Source organism: Candoia aspera, chromosome 4, assembly GCF_035149785.1.
Source record: "Candoia aspera isolate rCanAsp1 chromosome 4, rCanAsp1.hap2, whole genome shotgun sequence".
NCBI lineage: Eukaryota > Metazoa > Chordata > Lepidosauria > Squamata > Boidae > Candoia > Candoia aspera.
The window spans coordinates 70,596,322-70,621,611 of record NC_086156.1 but is presented as its reverse complement, the minus strand read 5'-3'; the positions used below and the strand labels follow the sequence as shown (position 1 = coordinate 70,621,611).

The 25,290-nt window shown below is 41.0% G+C and overlaps 1 protein-coding gene across 1 annotated transcript in view; it reads left to right on the top strand.

The window, feature by feature from the left end:
* TANC2 (tetratricopeptide repeat, ankyrin repeat and coiled-coil containing 2) overlaps positions 1-25,290 on the top strand; it is a 405,421-nt gene that overhangs the window by 186,867 nt on the left and 193,264 nt on the right. Inside the window, exon 4 of the mRNA XM_063300427.1 lies at positions 9,774-9,956. Coding sequence (XP_063156497.1) covers positions 9,774-9,956 — 183 coding nt within the window. The remainder of the gene's footprint in view (positions 1-9,773; positions 9,957-25,290) is intronic.

Sequence of the window (25,290 nt, the reverse complement as noted above, 5' to 3'; positions counted from 1 at the left end):
TAATAGGGAATTCTTTAAAAGTTCAGTAATATTCGATAACATGGTATGTGAATGACCAAATAGTACAATATGAGAAAAACCCAAAGAAAGTTCTTAACATTAGCTTTTACATTAAAAATTAAATTCCATTATCATTCCTAACATAATGAACATTTTATTTTATTTTATTTTATTATTTATTTTATTTTATTTATTATTTTATTTATTATTTTATTTTATTTTATTTTATCCTTATGTTGGAGCTCCCTCTTGTGGCTAGAAGAAAAAAGAAAGATTTAAAGCAGGGGTTTTTTTAAAGCTAGTTTCAGCCAGTATGAATACTGTAGGTTGAGTGATGCATGTCTGATTGGAGCAAACACAGTATGTCCAGAGCAGATGTCTCCAAATAAACAAAACTCTTAGCTGTACAACTGCATTGGAGAAGTTTGAAATCAAAGCGTTATTGCTTTTGAATTTTTCAAAAAAAGGAAGGACAAAGAAGATAATAAAAGTAATAGGTCATTTGATTCAGAATATGGGGCTCATTTTACAACCCATTAATCTCCATTTGTCTTCAGCACATCACCCAAAATTCAGTGGCAAGGGAACAAATGCTACCCAGGAACAATACCTGTGTTGTTATATAAGCTACCAAAAAGACAACTGGTCTGAATGTTTGCTTGTGGTTGAATTTTCATATAACAGCTCTGTTTATTCTTCTACTTGCATGTCATCATTTCAGGCTTCTTATGACTACCATCCACTTCTGTTGCCTGCTTTACTCCTTTCCATTCCAGAGGTTTTGGGTTTCCTACAAGAACTTCAGACAGCACAGCAACTTCTCAAGGAGCAACTAAATCTTGCCAATGATTTTTAGAAATGTACTGCTGATCACTGTCACCAAGAAGGTCTTTCTTTTGCTTTGGAGGATCATGTTGGGCTCTCAGCTAGATTTATACCCTCCAAACATGCCTCTAAAATGCTAGATACTAAATTCATTGGGTCCTTCCCTATAGTAGCTTGGATTAACCTTCTGGCCTTTCATCTCAAACTTCTAACTTCAAAGAAAATACATCAAGTCTTCCAATGCTTCTTTCTGGTCTTTGAATGCCCTCTGTGTCCCTTACCCTCTTCTGATCTATTGCTTCTCTTCATGCCTGTTGTCAGAAGGAAAAATTCATAGTGAAATGTATTTTAGTTTTCAAATTCAGAAGAGCCAAATTGGAACACAGGATTCACTGGCAGAGATATCCAGACATAGATAGATCCTTGGAAGCAGCTAAAAATGTCCATGCACATCTCCCCCTTCACCAATTCCATTTGCAGTATCCACACAACCAATCCACTTGACTGTCCCTTCCTGTTGCTAGAGATGTCTATAGACTCTCTGGACTTGAAGGGTAAGGCAATGTACAGCAGGTGGCCATTTAACTGTTATACCAACTCTGTCCCTTCCCAGCTCTCAATCTCCAGACAAGTTATGGGCAGGCAGGGAGGAAGCCTGACTGTGAAACAGAAATTGATACTTGTTTTTGGTCTTCCCCAGATTCTATAGCCAATTTAAATGCTCTTTCAATGCCCATTCTTTTCCTGCCAATCCTTATGAGGTGGGTTCTTCATTTAGACAAATTGGCCAGGATTCTCCTACCTGGCACTTCTTCCTGATACTGTCCCTCTCTGGACTCAAGTAGCATGGAAATCGGCTTGCAGATTCTACCGGCCAGGAGGAGGAAAAGGAACTTAAATGATGTAATTCTCACAGTGATAATGTGGTTAGTAACCATTATATAAACAAAATCCAAGGGCAGACAGGCCACAGGCCTGCCTTCTCGGAAGAAATTGTCATCCTCCCCATTACATCAAAAGCATGGGAGGGAGAAAAATAAAAATATAATAGCTTTGAATTGCCCATACATGAGTTCCACATTTGAAAGCAGACTTACTTGCTGGAATTCTTCTGTTCTTGTTTCAGCCTTTTTTCCTAATTTTATCCTAATCATCTCACAGAGGATTGTTCCCTTGCTTGTTCTTCTCCAGTCCTGATTGTTGCCAGGAAGATCTGGCAGTGCTTTTCTGTGCTCCACTTGAACCAAATTATAGTTTTCCTGGTGTCCCACACTCCAAATCTTTGTATCTGAAAAATATTTTCATACCTTGGAAGTCTATGCCTTACAGTCTGATGGACAAATGTTTTTAGATACAGCCATTATTGTTTTCCTGTTCTCGGCTTGGTGGTTCTCCCTCTGGATTTCAGCAACTGTAAAGTTCTAGTATAATCTGCCTCATCTCTCTATGCCTACAGCAGTGTAAACAGTCTCTGCAAGGATCATTGTACTCTCTATATCTTCACAGGGGAATCCTAGTCTATGAGTTGTATCAAGGCATTATTTGCTCCAGTTATCCAACTCGAGTAAACAAATATGGATTCAAATCCAATTAAATCTTTATTATAGTCATAGACCAGCATACATAGATTCAAGGTTTAGATGTTATGGATGTCTTAATTTGGGCTACATAGAGACCATTAAGAAGAAAAGCAGGTTGCTTACTTACAGTTCTTTTAGTGGCCATTTTGAATAGCTGCACAGCCAGTCTTCTCTCTCTGCTGCTGCTGATTTCAGTATCCTACTTGGGGCTTCCTTGTGATAGTCTTTTAGCAATTTAATGAAAAGATTGAAACCACATCTCTTTAGTGTATGGAATGATGGTAACGCTTATTGTCTAAGAACAATACCCACGTGTGGGAAAAATAGAAATAGTCATTACGCAGCAGTTAGACTGATACATTAAGAATAGTTCACAACTGAGAATGGTGGAATGGCATATTGTCCAATTTTGCAACTACAAATATATGTTCTTTGTAGTAGAATCAATTGCATTTTTAAAATATTTCATAAGTTCACAAGCTAAAAACATAAATATAAATGGATGCAGACTACTGTATGAAGATCCATTTTTGAAAGTGACACAGAGGCATATTCAAACCAGACTGTTGCACTGGCAATTCCTTCATTGTAATTATGGGTCTTGGCAGTTCCAATATAAAGATAGTCTTCTGTCAACATAGCAATGCTTGTGCAGTAATAGCACAAACTATGTTTCTCCTTTTGGCAACATCTGCTAATAAATTCTTTAACCAGAACTCATTTAAGAATTTGCTATGGGATATCCTTCTTATACACTGAACCAATATTGCCTGCTGTAATCAGTTATTATTCTGCACTATTCTGTAGAAATAGACCCTCACAGCAGCAAATTCCCAAGGCTAAACCAGCCATAGATCATCCCAGCTGTTCCATCTGTGCATCCCAGTTCATCCATATGGATCTAAGAGTCACGAGGAACAGTTATCAGTATGTTGTGTTCAAGTCCAAGGAAATGTTGACCCTGCCAACCCCCAGGTAATGGTAGGGGTAGGTAACTCCAAACTTAGCCTTTGACCTTGGGGATGCCCTGTGCTTTGCCCTCAAAGCCTTCTGGCTATAAGAAGTCTTCTGAACCTGACAGCTAGAAGTGCAAGAAGCAAAGGAAGCAACTGACAATAATGTGATCTGTTGCTTCCTTTGCTAAATGCCAAGAGTTTAATAATCTAGAACTCCTGGCATTTAGTAAGAGAGGCTGTTAGTTTTCAATTCTAAAACTGCTGCCTCTCCATCTTTCATTAATACCCATAGTCTATCACAGATCATCTCATCCTAGACTTCTCTGAAGGTGCAGATGGCAGACTCAGTTTTTGATGGGAGTCCTGTGACTAATTTCCACTTGGCTACCATGCAAACTTCTTTTTTTTTGGTTCTGTTGAGTCATGAATGATGTTTAGTTTTGACTTCTTTTATGCCATCTTGCTCTGATATGATGCAGCAGAGGCAGTACCAGCATGATTATTACTCTTGGCTGCATCATTGATCCTGTTGATCCCATTGGTTGCATCATTGATCCAAATCTCCATCTAATCCTTCATAACAGGATTACAACTGGCTTTTTCAGTTTAATTCAATATGCTTCTCTGAGAACAGTTTTTTATTTATTACCCTTTCTCTCCTGGCAGAGAAACTTAGTTTCTTCTTGGAATACTGTTGTTCATGCCACATCACAGTCCAGCCCAGTGGAACAGTATTGTTATTGCTGCCATCCTCATGTAGTGCTGATCTCTTGTCTTCTCTGCGAGGGTTGAAGCTGATGAAGTTGGCATCTCTGATTCTGACAGCAAAGAAAGACTAAATTGTCTTAAACAAAGGTCAGATGGCAGAAATTTTAAAGGTGAAGAAACAAGTAACCACATCACCATTGACTCAAAAAGACAGGATGAATAAACTCAGCATTCAAACTGTGGGACTACCATATATAAAGGGACAATTCCTGGGTGGTGTTAGGTGGAGAACTTGTAGTCAAGGCTTCATACCAAGTATCTTATTAAACTCTCTCTGTTTTGCATTCCCAAGCAGACTCATTAAGATTAGTAAAGTAGGTTTATTACAGAGAATTAGAAAGCACTTTACACTGTTAATGCTGATGGGGCCCTAGAGAAGGCTGGGAGACACTGTTGATGTTCTATCTTCCTATCCATAGCTTCTGTGGGGTTGCTTGTTACACATTAATTATTGTTTATCTGTATTTTTGGCTTCCTCAGTGTCCCTTTCTATCCCAGACAAGATACTAGCCCTGTTGAGGCTTGTGGGGTACCCTTAAATACAGTTAGTCCTCATTTAGTGACTGCCTCATTTTGCGACCGTTTGCAGTTACGGCAGTGATTAAAAAGTAACTTTATGACCAATCCTTGCATTTATGACCTTTGCAGGTCTGTAAAGCAAAGGAAAGCTGAAGTAAGATCATTAGCACAGTCGTGGTTTCTCTTAGTGACCGCTTTGCTTAATGACAGAGTTGCTGGTCCCAGTTGTGATTGACTACTTGTAACGTTTTTTGAGTTGTCACAGTTGGTTACTGTTTCTAGATTCTCTTGTTGATCCCCAACAGATTTCTATCACTAGCTGCAGTGCCACTGGAGGTGAAATTATGTCTCTCCAAATGGTCGGTTCAGCTGGTCCCTTTGTCCCTTACTCGATCTGGATTCTACTCTGTACTAAGAGGGTGGTATTCATCCAATCTTAGAAGTTAAGAACATTAATACTTACTAAATATACCAACATTTTGAATGGTTTCATACTAAGCTTTTTTCCATTAGTTCCATTAGTTTCAGAGGCTGTTGATTCACATCTGTTGATTTGACTGATTTTCATGTTTTGTTTGCTCTGGGGTGTAACTGGTATCTTCACTTTAAGGTTGGGACATTTCCTATCAGTTCTGTGTCCTATTGGCTCTCTTTTTTTTTTTTAATCCATTCAATTGTGTCCGATTCTCAGAGACTGCCTGGACATGTCCCTGTAGTTTTCTTGACAAGATCTTTTGGAAGTGGTTTGCCATTGCCTTCTTCCTAGGGCTGAGAGAGAGTGACTCTCTCAAGCCCTCAAGGTCACCCAGCTGGCTTTGTGCCCAAGGTGGGACTAGAACTCATGGTTTCCCGGTTTCTAGCCCAGTGCCTTAACCACTACACCAAACTGGCTGTCATATTGGTTCTTTTAATCCTTTCCATAATGTCAAGGATACTTTCAGATTGTATATTGCTAGCAGTAGCCCCCGTTTGTCTTCATGGTATTACAGTGTAATCCCACTGTTATAAACCCAACCCACATTTACAACCACAGGGTGTGCATCAAATTCGCCCCACCCACCTATCTCCCCCCCCGCCATCTCTGCCCTTTTGGCCACTCTGCATTTCACCGCCTCTGTTGCCCTGCGCTGTGCTGCCCTGTGCTCCACCACCACCAAAACTACCATTGCTAAGTGATGCAGTCACGTGATGTTTCACCTGACAACTGCATTACTTAGCGATGGAGATTCTGGTCCCAGTTAGGGTTGCTAAGAGAGAATTACTTGTACCTCTATTGCATTTGCTGATGGGAGAGACTACGCTTTTGGAAATCATCAGGTTATGTTCATCTTCTTTATAATCTGATGAGCTCTGATATTTCTTAAAGACAAAGCACTATTTAGTTTTTTTTTCTGAACGCAGTTTCAGAATTTCATTGCCATCACTTTATTGTATTGGTGTTTCCTTGGAGATTAATTCTGGGAGTAATATCTTCTTCCTCTCAATGTCTGGAGGCTAGCTAACTAAACTGCACTGCATCTTTCAAAAACTTGGGTTGAGAATAAGCCAATTATCCCGCAGTGGTTTTCCTATTGGGTCATACCACAATTGTTGTTGTTTATTCGTTTAGTCGCTTCCGACTCTTCATGACTTCATGGACCAGCCCACACCAGAGCTTCCTGTCGGTCGTCGACACCCCCAGCTCCCCCAGGGACAAGTCCGTCACCTCTAGAATATCATCCATCCATCTTGCCTTTGGTCGGCCCCTCTTCCTTTTGCCTTCCACTCTCCCTAGCATCAGCATCTTCTCCAGGGTGTCCTGTCTTCTCATTATGTGGCCAAAGTATTTCAGTTTTGCCTTTAATATCATTCCCTCAAGTGAGCAGTCTGGCTTGATTTCCTGGAGGATGGACTGGTTTGATCTTCTTGCAGTCCAAGGCACTCTCAGAATTTTCCTCCAACACCACAGTTCAAAAGCATCGATCTTCCTTCTCTCAGCCTTCCTTATGGTCCAGCTCTCGCAGCCATATGTTACTACGGGGAACACCATTGCTTTAACTATGCGGACCTTTGTTGTCAGTGTGATGTCTCTGCTCTTGATTATTTTATCGAGATTTGTCATTGCTCTTCTCCCAAGGATGAAGCATCTTCTGATTTCCTGACTGCAGTCAGCATCTGCAGTAATCTTCGCACCTAGAAATACAAAGTCTTTCACTGCTTCTACATTTTCTCCCTCTATTTGCCAGTTATCAATCAAGCTGGTTGCCATAATCTTGGTTTTTTTGAGGTTTAACTACAAGCCAGCTTTTGCACTTTCTTCTTTCACCTTCATCATAAGGCTCCTCAGTTCCTCTTCACTTTCAGCCATCAAAGTGGTATCATCTGCATATCTGAGATTGTTAATGTTTCCTCCAGCGATTTTAACTCCAGCCTTGGATTCCTCAAGCCCAGCATGTCACATGATGTGTTCTGCATACAAGTTGAATAGGTAGGGTGAGAGTATACAGCCCTGCCGTACTCCTTTCCCAATCTTAAACCAGTCCGTTGTTCCATGGTCTGTTCTTACTGTTGCTACTTGGTCGTTATACAGATTCTTCAGGAGGCATACAAGATGACTTGGTGTCCCCATACCACTAAGAACTTGCCACACTTTGTTATGGTCCACACAGTCAAAGGCTTTAGAATAGTCAATAAAACAGACATAGATGTTTTTCTGAAACTCCCTGGCTTTTTCCATTATCCAGCGGATATTGGCAATTTGGTCTCTAGTTCCTCTGCCTTTTCTAAACCCAGCTTGTACATCTGGCAATTCTCACTCCATGAACTGCTGAAGTCTACCTTGCAGGATCTTGAGCATTACCTTACTGGCATGTGAAATGAGTGCCACTGTTTGATAGTTTGAACATTCTTTAGTGTTTCCCTTTTTTGGTATGGGGATATAAGTTGATTTTCTCCAATCTGATGGCCATTCTTGTGTTTTCCAAATTTGCTGGCATATAGCATGCATTACCTTGACAGCATCATCTTGCGAGATTTTGAACAGTTCAGCTGGGATGCCATCATCTTCTGCTGCCTTGTTATTAGCAATGCTTCTTAAGGCCCACTCAACCTCACTCTTCAGGATGTCTGGCTCTAGCTCACCGACCACACCGTCAAAGCTATCCCCGATATTGTTATCCTTCCTGTACAGGTCTTCTGTATATTCTTGCCACCTTTTCTTGATCTCTTCTTCTTCTGTTAGGTCCTTGCCATCTTTGTTTTTGATCATACCCATTTTTGCCTGGAATTTACCTCCGATGTTTCTAATTTTCTGGAAGAGGTCTCTTGTCCTTCCTATTCTATTGTCTTCTTCCACTTGCACGCATTGCTTGTTTAAAAATAATTCCTTATCTCTTCTGGCTAACCTCTGGAATTTTGCATTTAATTGGGCATAGCTCCTCCTATCACTGTTGCCTTTTGCTTTCCTTCTTTCTTGGGCTACTTCTAGTGTCTCAGCAGACAGCCATTTTGCCTTCTTGGTTTTCTCTTTCTTTGGGATGTATTTTGTTGCCGCCTCCTGAACAGTGTTGCGAACTTCTGTCCATAGTTCTTCCAGGACCCTATCTACTAAGTCCAGTCCCTTAAATCTATTCTTCACCTCCACTGCATATTCCTTAGGAATATTAGTGAGCTCATATCTAGCTGATCTGTGGGTCTTCCCTAATCTCTTTAAAGGTAAAGGTAAAGGTTTCCCTTGACGTAAAGTCCAGTCGTGTCCGACTCTAGGGGGCGGTGCTCATCTCCGTTTCAAAGCCTTGGAGCCGGCGTTGTCATAGACACTTCCGGGTCATGTGGCCAGCATGACTCACGGAACGCTAAATCTCTTTAGTCTGATCCTAAATTGTGCAAGAAGAAGTTCGTGATCTGAACTACAGTCAGCCCCAGGTCTTGTTTTTACCGACTGTACAGATGTCCGCCACCTTTGGCTGCAAAGGATGTAGTCAATCTGATTTCGGTGTTGTCCATCTGGTGAAGTCCATGTATAAAGCCGTCTCTTAGGTTGTTGGAAGAGAGTGTTTGTTATGCAGAGTGAATTGTCTTGGCAAAATTCTATCAGCCTATGTCCTGCTTTGTTTTGTTCTCCCAGGCCGTACTTACTTGTAATTCCAGGTGTCATTTGACTGCCCACCTTAGCATTCCAGTCTCCTGTGATGAAAATAATATCTCTTTTAGGTATGTCGTCCAGTAGGTGCTGCAGATCCTCATAGAACTGCTCTACTTCAGCTTCTTCAGCATTTGTGGTTGGGGCGTATATTTGTGGTATATATATATACCACAATTAGAGTATTATAATTTGACCAGGCAGTTTGCTGCCATTTGACATGTATAGTAGCCTTCATGGTAATTTTTCTGAGAAATATTGTCTTTTCTGAGATTTGTCCAAGTGTTACCTGATCCCAAATCTGTACATTTATAAGATGTTGTCATCTGGATCATTGGTTTCAGTATGGGGCAATGTTGGCACATTTTTTTTCTTTCCTCAGTATTTTCCTATTATAAGTCTGCCATGAAGTGCAATTTTGTGCAGATTTCCCATATGTGTAAGAGCCCGAAGAACTGGTTTCTTACCTTTAATAGTAGTAGTTCAGGTGGTCAGCTCAGCTTTATACAACCTCTCTTATCTCACCACATTCACCTTGAAATAGTATCATGGTTTTGATTGTTTGTGGTGATAATTGAAATTGAGAGATTGGGTAGGAGCCTCATTCACATATAATGCTATGAGGTGAGAAGGGACGTCGGTCAAAAATCTTCATTGTGGAGCATTCTGAATTTGCTACTCTGCAGTTACAGAATCCATATGTATACATTTACAGATAACCACTTGAACTACAGTTACAGGTAAACAGGGAGTTATTTCTAGTTTGAACATGGGAGTGTCCTAAAGGAAAAGATAATTAAACTTGATTTCCTGTACTATAGAATACAACTGAGAGTGTAAGGCTTTGTTTGTGGAACTAGTGAGATTTCTAATTCTTAACAGATTGGGGAAATCAGTCTGATTCTTAGAAGATTTTTCCTAATTTAGTGTAAAGTGTAAAGTCCCATAGATGTTGTCTATGCATTATTATATTAATAACACTTTAAAAAATTATATTTGTCTTAGGTGGCAGTTCTGCAGAGAACGACTGTGCTTTTGAACCAGAGTATGCTATCCCAACACTCCCAGTGCCTGAAGGTATGCAGCACATTCGGATTATGGAAGGCATGTCCCGCTCTCTCCCATCTTCCCCATTACTAACACACCAGTCTATCAGTGTTCGACTCCAGCCTATGAAGAAATTGACTGGTAAGGAACTTACATTAGTAAATTCAAACTGTTAAGTAAAGGTTCTCTCCTTATCCTCAATCCTTCCCCTCCCCACCCACAAAACTGCACTGATGATCCCTGGTTTGTGTAGATTAAGTGAACTGGAGTTTTATTGTACTTGTCCTGTACCTGTTTTACTTCTGTCAACAAAAGGGGCTGAACAAAAGAGCCATTGTAATGTTTGCTGAATGGCAGGTCAGTGAACTGGAGATCAACAGCTATCTAAGATTTGCTCCTGGTTTTGGTCATGATTCTGATTTGATATGCATAAATTATTTTTGGATGTTACGGAGATATCAGTTTTGCCCACCTAAGTTCTCCCTACAGCAGTAGGCAAGACCTGGGGGAGCAGCTGGCTTCATGACTCTAAGCCCGAGTGTGTACACCATCTTGCTGTCTTTCTGTTTTGAATGTTCATATGTGAATGAGCAGAACAGGAATCCCAGATCACTCTCTCTATGATACAGTTTTCAGGGGTGATGCTAGAATTCCCCCAGCTTGTTCTTTGGAGTGAATTCTTGTATTTGGAAAGGTCAGGACTTCAGGGTATCCATGGTAACTATGGAGCTGTCCCTGTTTGTATGTGGTGCCAGTCATTTGGCAGAGCATACAGTAATTCTAAATAACAGATACAATTTTGAATGAATTTAAATAAACAGAGGCTAGAGCCCAGTAGAAGGCCTGTGCCATGGTGGGGATAGCATATACCAGTGAGACCCAACCTCTTTTTTCTAGTTCCTGTTTTTAACCAATAGGAAAATGAAATCCTCCCCCCAGTAATTCCATTACATTTGCTGAATAGAAGCAACTGTTAAAAGCAAAGGCATTATGGATGCAAATCACTGTAGATGTTGCTGCTGCAAAGCTTGAATGCCTTTGAAGAGTAGCCTGAAGATCAGCAGCTGGATGAAAGGGGCTGTTTGCCTGACATGTAAGCTTTTTTTTTTTAAATTAAAAATGGCTAAACAGGGCTTCCCTCTCTTTTATTTGCTCCCTTATCCAATTACCTCTTGCCCGTGCCCCATTTCCATCAGGTTTTATACCTCATTTCTCATTTCTTTTCCAGTGTACATACCCATTCTTCTTAACCTATCTCTGTTACACTTTTTATTTTTTCTGTTTCTATCCTGGAAGGAAGGGAAGAGGGTGTATCTGTGTGAGTGAGATAATGGTTGATAGAAGCAGATCGGGATTAAGTAAATAAGTTACCTTGTTTTACAGACAATTGATTTTAATTAATACATATTAATATAGCCAATGTAATTTTTTTTCCTCCTGAGCTTGACCTTTTTGGGGAATGTGGCTTCCGGCAAGTGTATGTGTGCATGTGTGCATACACACATTATGTGCATATTTACTGGGCAGTTGGAATGATGGGATCCTTAAGATTGAAGTTGGCAATCTTAGATTGAAAATATGGGGAAGCTAGATGTGGCTCTAGATTTTTGTTTGTGTTATAATTTTTTTCTCTCTCTACTTTTCCCAGTGAGTTGCGGGGTGGGGTAGGGTAGGATCATCTTAACTTGGGGGGCATTATCCTTTTGGGAAGGTGGTACATCTAAGGAAGCCAATCAATGATAAATGTATTTATTATATATATATGTATGTGTGTGTGTGTGTGTGTGTGTGTGTATTTGTGTGTGTGTGTATATATATATGTGTGTGTGTGTGTGTGTGTATTTGTATGTGTATGTATATACACACACACACACACACACAAACAAACATCCAAGGAGGTTGCTCAAATTCAAAATCAGTGATTGAGGCTGATAACAGACTGGATGGGAATAAACAAATTGGTTGATTCAAACAAACAGATGTACTTCTCACCATTGAAAAGCTGATCAGGATATATGGATTTATCCTGTGCAGGATAGGGTTACATATTTTCTGAAGACTCAGGGATGCTGTTTGGATGTGCTGTTTCACTTTGTTTTAAATCTAGATGGCCAGCCAGTGCTAGCACGTTCCCCATTGTGTGCCTGCTTACTCTCTTGTAATCCCTTCCTTTCCAATGAAAGTAAATACAAACATTAATTCCTTTCTTGCTAATTATCTCAGCCCCAGGGTGAGCATTCCAAAGGGTGGGGGAATGAGGAAAAAGGAAAGCTGAAAAAAATCATAAGCACACTTGTGGTCACATGATTTTCCACTTAGCGATTAAGTTGCCAATCCCAACTGTGGTTGCTAAACAAGGACTGCCTGTAAAGACTTTTATAATTTGAAATACAATATTAGCCATTATTAAACTGCTCTTGTTTGCCTTATTAACTTGTATCTTTTGTTCTCAGTTTATCTAGTGGGAATATTAGAGACAGCCTGCTCCCCAGGCTTTAGATATTTGTATCTAGAAAGCTGACTCTCTCTAGGTTTCTCTTCAGATTCAACCTGCAGGTCAAAATATATTTTTGAATCATGCCTTTGATGTATTAGCAACTTTAGGGTAACCATCTAATGGGTAGATGCTGGATACTGTTCCTGTTTTAATAGTTGTGTTTTTAATATGTTTTAATTGTATTTATTTTTGTTAGCTTATTTAGTGCCACCTGCCTGTCCAATTGCATCACCTCAGAAACTAACCTTGCCCCATTTTCATTTTTTTTTACTGCATGTTCCAGCCACCACTCATTAGACCAGTATTAGCTGCCATAGGCAGGCAGGGCCTAGCCTAGTCACATTCCCTTAACATTCACATATCTGCTAGCCCTAACTAACAATCCCCTAACTCTACTCTCTCAGAGAGTTATTACCTCCATTGTACCCACGAGAATCCCTGTTCCCAAGGACCACCAAATCCTGGAGGCCATGTAGAAAACCTGTTGCAAAGTAAGGTGGGTGATACACAAGCAGGATCCTGAACTTATCCTGAGATCCAGCATCACAAACAGTCATTCACAAGCTGTCACTTTAAAGCAGGATCCCTGGCTATGGTTACATTGTCCCAAACAATCATTGCCACCCCACCTTCTCTACCTTGAGATTATTGCTGATACGAGATACAAGACCTGGTGGAGGAGATTTCGGACAGTGTTACATCATCTGTCCACATACATCCTGCACCCCCCAAGTTATACACCGAAGGCTATATGTTCATCCACTATTAGTTTGTGGACAAATAGGATCTTGTTGCACACAGACCTCCATTTACCAGCAGCAGTTTGATGCCAAGGCCACCAGCAGTCTGGCCACTGGGTTCTGGAAACTGGGCTGGGAGGGGAAATGGGCATCAAAGGACCCATAACCTTGCCTCTAATATGGCCTGTCCAAACCCCCCTACCACATCTCACCCAATTTGTCACTACATATATTTGTTCACCATCCCCATTATGTCCTCCTGCTCTTTCACTTATTCTCCCTTTCCCATCCTGGTAGACCCAACCAACCTTCATAGAGCCCTTACTTACACTTACTCTTAACATGCCCATCCATCCTCCAATCCTGAGAGTATGTGGCATATTCACTCATGTTGTTGGCCTGGCCTCAATCTTCCTTTCTCCTCCTTCCACATTAATTCACCCCCACCTCCCATTAACTCATCACATCCACCTACCTTCCAGTTTCCCACTCTGTTCCTCCTCTCTCTAACAACTTTGGAGTAACTTTATGTCATGCTATAATGTTGTTCTGAAGCAAATATTGTGAGGAAAACAAGTATTCGCCAGCAGCTGAAAGCAATGTGATTATTCCTCCCCCCTTGCCTATCCCAGTCACTGAAACTCCCTGTTTTTTTTTTCATGTACAAATAGGTCAGTAAAGTGGCAAGAGGCATTTCAGCTTGGCCCCATAATTATGCCTCTGAAATAACTTCCTGGAAAACTGTAGGACAATTTTTTTTTTGGCCTCTCAAATTACGATGATTTAGATCCCACATTTCAGGGTTCATATCATTCCAAAGCAACTTAGAAATAGCATCAAAAGAGAACAAAATCACAGTGTCCATCTCTGTTCTTCTATCCTTCCTACAGTGGAGTTGGTTTAAAGGCCTTGTAAGAGGAAGGTCAATCTACTTGAATAGACTCTTAGATGCTTTTCACTACAGCTGTGCAAACACTATATAATCCACTGGAACTGTAAATAACTTGATCCACCTTGGGTCAGTCTGTGGAAAATCTGTTTCCATTCATTTGCTGGTTCCAGAAAATAATTTGGAAAGGCAGAATTCTGTTCTTGCTGGGAAGAGTCATTAAATATACTTATTCCTTACTTTAGGTGAAAATAGTTCCATAGTATGGTTAGCAGGAAAGACAGTGATATTCTTTGCTTTTTTGGAAGTCTTTTAACCCCTTTCTTGCTGTTCTGTAAATTGCTCTTCTATTCACATAACAGAACACAAATCCTATTGAATCATAAGGCGTACTTAGTTTTTCTCATATGGCTTCTCCATTTTGGCTTTATTTTTGTAAAATGAATGGCACGGTGTAATATGTCATGTGTTGTTGTTCATCTGAGGTTGTATTTACCTAATTTTAAGACCTGCTAAGGACCAGATGATTTTTATTATGTCCTGATACGTAAAACCATAGAATTCAAAGAGGGTGTACTTTCTTTTTCACACAACTGTAGAGGTCTCTGTGACATGTCTGCGATTTTACGACAGATTTGGGCCTAGTATTTTGCAGATAAAATGAATGTACCATAATGTTTAACACTAGGAAACATACATTCAGGACCAAAAATATTGGAACAAGGATAACTATTTGCTGCATGGCCAGGTGTGGCCTTTTTCCTGGGTACCCCAGGACCAATCAAGCAGATAAAAGGCCTGGAGGTGGTTCTGAGTGTTACATTTGCATTTGGTAGCTGTTCACTGGAACTCTCAACATGAGGTCCAAAGAGGTGTCCATGCGAGTGAAGGCGGCCATTGTTAGGCTGAGAAAACCACATAAACCCATCAGAGAGAGAGCAAAAACATTGGGAGTGGCCAATACAACAGTTTGGAACATCCTGAAAAAGAAGGAATCAACTGGCAAGCTCAGCAACAGCAAAAGCCTGGAAGACCATGGAAGACAACTAAAGTGGATGACCGCAGAATTCTGCTCATGGTGAAGAGGAACCCTTTCACAACATCTAGCCAGGTCAAGAATGCTCTTGAGGAGGTAGGCATGTCATTGTCCACATCTACAGTCAAGAGACAGCTTTATGAATGTAAATACAGAGGCTTCACAACAAGGTGCAAACCACTGGTAACGCTCAAGAACAAAAAGGCCAGATTAGACTTTGCCAGCAAACACCTACTGTAAAAAAGCCTGCCCAGTTCTGGAATAAGATTCTTTGGACTGATGAAACCAAGATTAACTTGCACCAGAATGATGGGGAGAGAAAAGTATGGAGAAGGAAAAGAACAGCTCATGATCCAAAGCATACCACATCATCTGACAAACATGGTGGAGGCAGTGTTATGGCATGGGCATGTATGGCTGCCAATGGAACCAGGTCACTGGTGTTTATTGATGACCTGACTGCTGATCAAAGCAGCAGGCTGAATTCTGAAGTGTATAGGGCTATACTTTCTGCTCAGATTCAGCCAAATGCTGCCAAAGTGATAGGACGCCACTTCATAGTGCAGATGGATAATGACCCAAAGCATACAGCAAAAGCTACCCAAGAGTTTCTCAAGGCAAAGAAGTGGGATGTTCTTCAATGGTCAAGTCAGTCACCTGATCTCAACCCAATAGAGCATGCTTTTCACTTACTGAAGACAAGACTGAAGGCAGAAAGACCCACAAACAAGCAGCAGCTGAAGGCAGCTGCAGTGAAGGCCTGGCAAAGCATCTCGAGGGAGGAAACTCAGCATTTGGTCATGTCCATGGGTTCCAGACTTCAGGCAGTTGACTGCAAAGGATTTTCATCCAGGTATTAAAGGCGATCCTTATGTTTGTAATGTTGTTGGTTTGTTCCATTATTTATGAGCCACCAACGATGGGTGTGTGTGTATGCCATTGCCCTTCCCCACCTATTTTTCAATAAAACAGTTTTTCTAAGAGCATTGATGTCATTTTTCCATTTGTAGCATGCTGAAGTCCTAGATATACAGATCAGGACTAGAATTTCATGGAGTTTTAATTTCAAAATGAGTCCAGTTTAATTGTCCAGGTTTGTTGAATCCAATGTAAATAGTTTGCCTACTGCAAACTATTAGGCTAGACTGTAATGAAGTCTTACTAAGTCTTATGTAGGGCTAGAAATTAAAATCCAAACCGAAGGTCACCCAGATGATTATACACTGGATTGAAGAACTTCAGTCTTCCATGTGTAGAACAAAGACATCCAGAAATCAATTTCAGTATCATTTATCACAGATGATGAGAATTAATTAACAAGCAATAATGTAATCCTTAGCAGTCCAGGATTTTATTTTCAATGAGCAAACTAAATGTAATTCATCTTTGAGGTATATAGCAGCAAGACAAATGCAGTGAATTATAGAACTGGAATGTTGTGGTTTATTGTTATTTCATGTCCCCATGCCCGGTATATGTTTGGGATATCTTTCCAGTGTTCAACATGTCTGGTTCATGTTGCACTCTAAGAGCTGTCCTATAAATACATTATATTATAGCTAATGTAATTGCATAATGTATTAAAACAAATAATAATTGATTGAGTTTGTAGATGTATGAATGCTTTTATATGTTCGTTTCTCCTTTTTAATGATTTTGGTGCTGACTAAACAATAATGTACTGTAAATCATAATGGAATCTCCTTTTCTGATGCAACTCAGGTTCATAGTTTTAGTATATCATACTGTTGGGTTTCTGCCTGCATAGATTAATGTTTTAGAATATTCCAGGCCTTTTTGATAGGTAACTTTGCATCTTTTACCATTGGAGCAACATATAAAAAGCATTTTTAGTGATCCTGCCTGCCTGCCTGCCTGCCTGCCTGCCTGCCTGCCTGCCTGCCTGCCTTCCTTCCTTCCTTCCTTCCTTCCTTCCTTCCTTCCTTCCTTCCTTCCTTCCCCTCCCTCTGAGTTTAGGTGTTTTTATTTTTGCTCTTTCTACAGAAAAATATTTTGAATGTTAAATCATATTGCCACTTCGGCCTATGGCCTTGAAGTTCTTCTTGTACAAGGGCTCCCAACTATGGAAACAAGCTTTTCCCCCGTGGATAGGTACATGTAGTAGTGGTAGTAGTACTGACCTTTAATATGGTGAGTGACCAGAATTCTACAGTTAACAAAATAGTTAAAAGTAATTAGACAGTTTCTATTTCAAATAAAATAAAATAAAATAATAGTTATAACTAGGTCATCAAGGCAACCAAGACATGTATAGTTTTACAAACAGCATAATAGAATTTAACTACATCCAAGGAAATGGAATCATACTGGTCTGATAAAAATAACTATACATAAAATAAATTGGAATATCTGGGTACCTCACCAAATATGGAGTTATAAAGCAGGTCCTTACATTCTTATAGAAGGCACAACATAACACGATTATGGATTCAGTGAATCCTTCTCCACAAGGGCGCAATCTTAGTTCATAAATTTTTTTTTAAACATTTGCCTTCGAGAACAAGTTAAATTGAAATTGAAATTTCTAATGTTAGTGCTCTTTGGAGTTTGGGAACAGTTATTTGGTTTAAGTAACTTGTCAGCCTTAAAGGGAGGGGGATTGTCTACTCAGAACTATTCCTGGGTGGGGCAAATTGGTCCAATTGGGCTTCAAAGTCTCATACTGCTTGAGTTCAGTAAGTGCTCTATCATAAACTATCATCCGAATGGCCTCCCTTGAGAACCCATAATATTGTAGGTTTTACAGGGATGACCTTTTCCATGTTGATTCAGAATTATCCACAAGGAGGAAAGAGCTTTGACCTTCTGGGAAAAACAATAACTTTAGCCATTGGGCAATAATACAGATTCATGTACCCATTTCCACTGTCTCCCTCCTTAGTACCATGTTAAGATATACATGGGAGCACTTGAAATATAGTCCTGAAGAATTTATATTAACCCTTTTCCAGAGGGTCAGAGGAGCTTTATGGTTCCAAATCAGCACCAAACAGAAGTTGCATATGTGTCTTAATCAGATACAGCTTTAGCACTGGTGGAATATGCTGTGCCCCTCTGGCAAGGTGGATGAATTGTGTTGCTGCTAATGAGTTTTGTGCATTTTGAATTACATAACCTTGGTGTGTGCTGCATTTGATGCAGGTATGACAAACTATGTCCAAATATTTAAAGATTTTGACTTGCTGTATTGTCTGGCCATTTACCTGAATTTACGCACTCTAGGTTACTTTGCAAGAATTGAAGTCTTAGTTTTAATGTAATTAATCTTGAGTGCTTCCTTGGAACAATAAATGGCTAAGGCACTCATTTTAGCCCAATTGATGTTTGTGATTGAAACGTCTACATGCAAGAAGATTACAGTATGCTTATTGGCTGGCTTTGGGAATGATGCTTTACATTATTTATTTTAGCCACAGAGGATTGATGTAGAAATTAAACAGCAAGGGAGCCAAAATATATCCCTTACACTTACTTTTCTTTGAGCTGAAATTTAGCCACCCCACTGCAACCACTGGCCATGAATTCTTTGATTTTGAACCTGATCCAGTTGGAACTGGCCTAACATCTGGAGATAATTTGATCCTGCTGAATACCATTCAGATCCCATTATTAATATCAGCATCTCCTCCATCACAGTACCCCAGTATCCTGATGCTGACTCATAAAGGGCAGTCGGCAAGTTTTCACCTAACAGAAAAATATACATATAACAGCAATAATTATAATATAATTCAATGATGTTAATGAAGAATGCCTGGAAATTTTTATCGTAAATCCCGAAGATTTGCTTGGAAGTGTTCTTCTTTGACCCTTAATAGGGTAAAATAATAATTTGAAAGTTGACAAATAACACAACATCCATTGTTCGAGATCAACATTGATTTCACTGTTATACTATAATTCTTCAGGCCAGCATCCATGCTGGTCTACAGTTCTTCATATTTCCATACACTCCAAATACTAGGGATATAGATAAGAAGCACCTATGCATATTTAACTTATAATGCTCAATCCAGTATCAGTAACAGTCCTTTTGATTTCAGCCTAAAGTGCAGGAACTGACAAGTCCAAACAATATGAGTTCTACCTCCTAAATTACATCTCCAACGGTTTTCAAGATTTCCAAGATTAATGTCAAGCCCCTAACAGCAGAGCACAACCAGAAAAGCATGGTTCACACAGTATTTCATTAATCAAGTTTAAAGTAAAAAAGTAAAGCATTGGGATACAGAATCTTGGAAAATGAATAAGCAAAAGTCCTGTCCTCATTTATGAATTAACTAAAGTGAGGTATCTCTGAGATATTTAAACCTCGTTGGTCACCTTTTTATACAATTGGCAGCCTTATTGACTCTTCTTTTATTTTGGATATACTCCAAATATCCCTACTTACTGTATTTTGCATTCCTTGCCAGTTTCATCTCATTCTGAGCTTTTGCTTTCCTGACTTCATCTCTTACATGGTTGAATTACCACTTTGTACTCTTCCTCAGTGTAATGGTTGCCTATCCCAAACACACTCAGACTCCCAAGCACAGGCTTGAATCAAATCTGGTTTATTTAGAATAGTGTGCAAGTACAAAGAAAGCTGAGAATGAGCAAAAGCACGCCAAATACAAAGTAAAAACCCTCGGTGCGAAAGTAAGCCCTCCCCCTGTTCAACCGTTTCAAGCTCCCCATCCCAGGTGCCCCTAACGAGTTCAGCTAATCAATGGGCAAAAGACCTTGGACACCAATGATAACCCAAACACATTCCTTCGGTAAGAAAACATACATACAGCCTGGTACAAGGACTCCCAGCAGCTCCCTCCCAGCTGGAATGCGCGTCTGCACCATGGCATGCGAGACGTTATGATGTAAATCAAACATTGCAACAGTGAACATGACATACCCCAGGCTCTCCAGCTAAGCCAAAGGGGAGGACTTTGTATTGGAAGGAGCCCAAAGGACAATTGAAGGCGGTTTTCCACTCGTCTCCAGCCTGTATGTGTATGCGAAAGTAGGCTTCTCTGAGATCAAGTTTAGAGAAAATTTTCCCTTTTGACAAATGGGCTAGCATGTCTTTCATTAATGGCAAAGGATATTTATTACATAGGGAGACTGAATTTAATCCCGATATTCTGTACAAAGTCTGAGGGAGCCGTCTTTCTTCTCTCGAAAGAGGACAGGCGCGCCTACTGGGGAATTGGCAGTCTCAATGAATCCTCGTGCTAGGTTTTTGTCAATGAACTCGTGCAACGCCTCTAATTCCTTTTTGGCCATTGGGTAGATTTTAGGTTTAGGCCGCTGCGCGTTGGGGAGGATCTCAATTGCACAGTCAGTTTTACGACGGGGTGGTAATTGGTCCGCCTCCATTTCCCCGAAAACATCTGCAAAGTCTTGGTAGTGGCTTGGCAGCCCTTCAAGCTGTGGTGCCAAGGGGCGTGGCGCCGCAATTGCAGCCCTGGTTCCCCCCCCCCCCACTCAAGGGTCTCCCCATTGGGGAGGCTTGGTAAAACCCATCGCTAAAGGTAAGGGTTTGGTGTTGCCTGTTTATATAGGGGTTTCGCCAAGTTAACCACGGGATCCCTAGGATTACCATGGGATCGCCCACCGGGACAATGATGAATTTTAAAGCCTTTCTCTGGCTTCCCATTTGCATTGCTACAGTCCCCGTAAAGTGAGTTGCTGGAGCCCCCCCCCCCCGCTGTTGAGCCGTCTAACTGGGTAAAGAGTAGAGACTGTTGCAGAGGGTAACTAGGCAGGTCTAAGGCAGTCACTAGATCCAGGTGGATGAGGCCTCTCGAACACCCAGAGTCAATTAGGGCCCAAATTTCGGTGGTGTGGGTTCGGGACCCAAGTTTCACTTTTACAGCTAGGGTGGGGCAATCAGCACTCACCATCTCATCCTCATGCCCATCTTCCTCCACCTGCCCCAGGGCGCTGTTCAGGGCAGGTGGCTGGCATTTCCCGCCGGCTCTTTTGCAGCTTCCTCAACCTCTGTGTAAAAATACAGGGCTTCTTCCAGGTCCGTGGCTCCTTTGGCTGTGGTTGTCCGGCGTGACGGCTGGGGTGACTTGGCCGAGGTTCTCGTCCGCTCACCTGCCTTGAGTTTCGGGCATTCAGCGGCTCTATGCCCCCCTTTCCCACAAAGGAGGCACTGCCCTCGGGCATAGCGACGTTCCTTCTCCTCGTCTTTAGCTCGGTGGCTCGGTGGTGCAGCTGTTGCTCTGCTCCGTGGTCCCCGCGACCAGGTTGTCACCTTCTCAGTTCGGCGGGTTTGCATGTAGGTGCGCTGAGCATGCTCCGCTTTTCTGGCCAAACAGATCTACTCGTACAGGGACTCCGGATCATCTCTTCCCAGCGCCCATCTGAGGACATCCCGGTTAAGTCCTTCTTTGAATTTATCAATGAGGGTCGATTGTGACCAGTCGGGGACTTTGCCTGCTAACGCTTTAAATTCAAGGGCATAGTCAGCTACCGACCTGGGTCCTTGGGTGAGGTCCTTGAGTGCCTCCTTAGCTCTGGCTTTGGCTAGGGGATCCTCAAAGAAGAGCTTCAAGGCAAATATGAAGTCGTCGAACGACCCCAGCTCTGGTGCGTCCGCTTCGGTCAATTGGACATACCAGTCGGCTGCTCTGCCCTTCAGCTTAGGGGTGATGGCTGATATCTTAGCCTCTTCTGAGGTGAAGCATGACCCGTATTGCTTCATGTAGTTTCTCGCATTGGTCAGGAAAAAGGAAAGCTTGGTGGGGTCCCTGTCAAATTTGACTGCAAAGTCCTTCACCACCTTCCCGGTTGGAGGGGGGGGCACAGCTGTGGTTGGGCTGGAGGAGCCCAGGATACCCCAATGGACCCTCTCCGTGGTGAGGCTCCGTCGTGATGTCTTCTCCGACCCCGCACCAGCTGTGGTCTGCTAGGAGGAGGGGAGGAGGGCTGTGGAGAGCGGGGGCTCTTGCCGCGGCTTCCCGGATCAACTAGTGCCATTGATAGGGTCTTTAGGAGATCTTCCACCGACTCCATCTTCGCCTCCAACCTTCTCACCCTCTCAGGAGTCAGAGATTCGTCCCCTCGTTGGGTGTCCAATCGCTGCTCAGGGGCCACTTTGGTCGACTCTCCCTTGGGAGTCAGAGGGAACCAATACTTCCAGGAGGTCCCAGCTGTTTTCTCCTTGGATTCTCCCTCATCGCTGGAACCTCCCAGCTCAGGGCTCGAGCTGGAGCCCCTCCGGTAGAACGACAAGTCGGGGGGAGTGGGAATGGGGCTCCTCGGTGCCGGGCCAGCTTGCGGTTCCAGCTCCTCGGATGTTGGGCTTGCTTTGGTCATCGCTAACTAGGTTCCCCGCAAGGGTTAGCCTTGGTAGGAGTTAACGGGATTACAAAGGATTCTCAGCTTTATGTAATGGTTGCCTATCCCAAACACACTCAGACTCCCAAGCACAGGCTTGAATCAAATCTGGTTTATTTAGAATAGTGTGCAAGTACAAAAAAAGCTGAGAATGAGCAAAAGCACGCCAAATACAAAGTAAAAACCCTCGGTGCGAAAGTAAGCCCTTCCCCCGTTCAACCGTTTCAAGCTCCCCATCCCAGGTGCCCCTAACGAGTTCAGCTAATCAACGGGCAAAAGACCTTGGACACCAATGATAACCCAAACACATTCCTTCGGTAAGAAAACATACATACAGCCTGGTACAAGGACTCCCAGCAGCTCCCTCCCAGCTGGAATGCGCGTCTGTACCATGGCACGTGAGGCATTACGATGTAAATCAAACATTGCAACGGTGAACATGACACTCAGTTATTAGCTCTTGCTTCCATTTCTGATATGTTTCTTTTTTGTTTCTTAGTTTGTCAGTTATCTTGCTATTCTGAACCGGCCTCTTAAAGCTTTTGCTGTGGTCACTATAGTTTCTGTCTGTGTTTTCAGGATGTTGCTTTTCAGGCTCTCTCGTCCTTCTTGCACTTGTTTGTCCTTCATGATTTTGTGTCATTGTATACTGCCTGCCTTTTGCTTGTGTTCATTAAAATCTGTCTTTCTAAGACCAAGGTACACAACTAACTTCTGTTTACTCTCTCCTAGTCATCATGAACTCCCAACAAGGCATGGTCACTTAGCCCAAAATGCCTGTCACCTTCCCTCCATCAACCAGTTCTTCTCTGTTGGTCACCAGATTCAGAGTGGTTGACTCCCATTGTTTCTTTTCCCACTGCCTGAAAAATTGTCAGTAAAAGAAATTGGTTGAACCTCCTACTCCTAGTTGAATTAGGTTTCCACCACATGTCAGTGTTATTGAAGTCTCCTATTAACACTACATTCTTTTCTCTTGAGCACTTGATGAATTGATTTAGAAAGACATCATCCACATGCATTGTCACGGTAGGAACCTGTAATAAATTCCCACAATGGTATCACTCAAGGTCATTCGTTTCTTCATAGGTGTGTAACTTGTTTACATACATACATACATTTCACCTCCCTTTTTGTTGGGTTTATTGAACAAGTAATATCCTATAACAAGTAATACATTCCTACTATGACCCTCTTCCCATCAAGTTTACATATTATTTAATCAGGTCATATTTGCTTTCCTTTGTTCTAGTTCTAGTTCCTTTTCTTTATTGCCCATAATTTGTGCATTGGCATCCAGACATCAGAGTCTGTGGGTATCAAAAGGTGAAGATAATAAATAGTTGCTCCATCCTATGATTGCTGGTAACAATGACATTTACTACTGCTTGTCCTTGAAACACATGAATTTTCTCTATTTTGCTCCAGCACCAAATGTATCAGAGCATTTTTATCAGCAATTATATTCTCTACATTCAACTCCTTATGGTGGTTGCATATGGTGGTTGTCATGGGTTTTAGTAGTTTTTGTATGTCCCCATCTCCTCAATATACTGTGCTCCAAATAGGTTTGACTATATTCAATTAATAAATGAACTAATTAATTAAAAAGTTAACACTTGCTTAGATGGAAGAATATTGGTAGCCAATGCAGTTCACTTAAAAGTGATATATGTATTTCCTAAATGACATACTAGATGGCAAACTAGATGGTACATTCTGCACTAGTTGCAGCCTCTGTGCCATTTTCAAGTGCATTCTCACAATATTCTCAGATGGAAGTTACATTGCATGAATTTTTTAAAATGTAATTTTCACTGAAGAAATTTTTAACAAGATAAAAACAATACAAATATTAGAAAAGAAACAAGGAAAATAAATAAGTAATAAGTAAGAAAGAAAAGAGAAATAGAAAAGAGAAAAGCAGAAAAGAAAAGAAAGATTATAAAGAAGCAGCTTCCAATCTTTTTGACAGCAGTTATAAATACTATACTATATTTTACCCTCTCTCTCTAAGGTTGCATCATAATTTCCTTCTTTCCATAAGCTACCGTTTCTAATCTTCAAACCCATAAATCACAAGTTCGTTTTTCTCTTTTCTGCAGAAAGTCCATAAGGAGTTTCCAGTCACTGATAAATGTAGTTGTTGATCTTTCTCTAATCAAACAAGTTAACTTTTCTATCTCTGCTAGTTCTGTCATCTTCACCAACCATTCCTCCGTTGTGGGTATTTCAGGATCTTTCCATTTTTGCGTATATAATAGTCTTGCAGCAGTAATCATATATAAAAATAATCTTCCATGGCTGTTTTCTAATTGACTGTCCATTAATCTCAGCAGGAAAAGTTTTTGTTTCAGCTGAATGTTGATCTTTAAAATTCTTTGTATCATTATATGAATTTGAATCCAGACATTTCTGGCTTTTTTTACAACTCTACCAGGCATGATAAAATGACCCTTCATGTTGCCCACATTCCCAACATAAATTTGAAGTACCTTTACACATTATAGACAATTTTTCTGCAGTCATATACCAATGGTACATCATTTTATAAAAATTCTCTTTTACGTTATAACATAATGTAAATTTCAGTCCTTTTAACCACATATTTTCCCACTGTTCCATCAGTATGTTGTCCCAAGTTCTTAGACCATGTCCTCATACAGTCTTTCACTTGTTCTTCCTTTTCCAATTTTTCAATTTCAATAAAGTTTATACGTTTTAGCAATTACATGTTCATCATTTGTACATAGTTCAAATTCTGTCTTCTGCTGCTCAGTTTCAAATGTCCTATTACCTACCTTAAATTTACCTCTTAACTGTGCATATGAAAACCTTTGAAAACTGAATCCCTCTGCAGCCAATTGCTCTCTTGATTTCATCTTATATTCTCCATGTTCCTGTTCTATCAACTCTTGGTAAGTTAACCATTTTCTTTACCCATTGTTTCTTTCCTGTAAAATGCT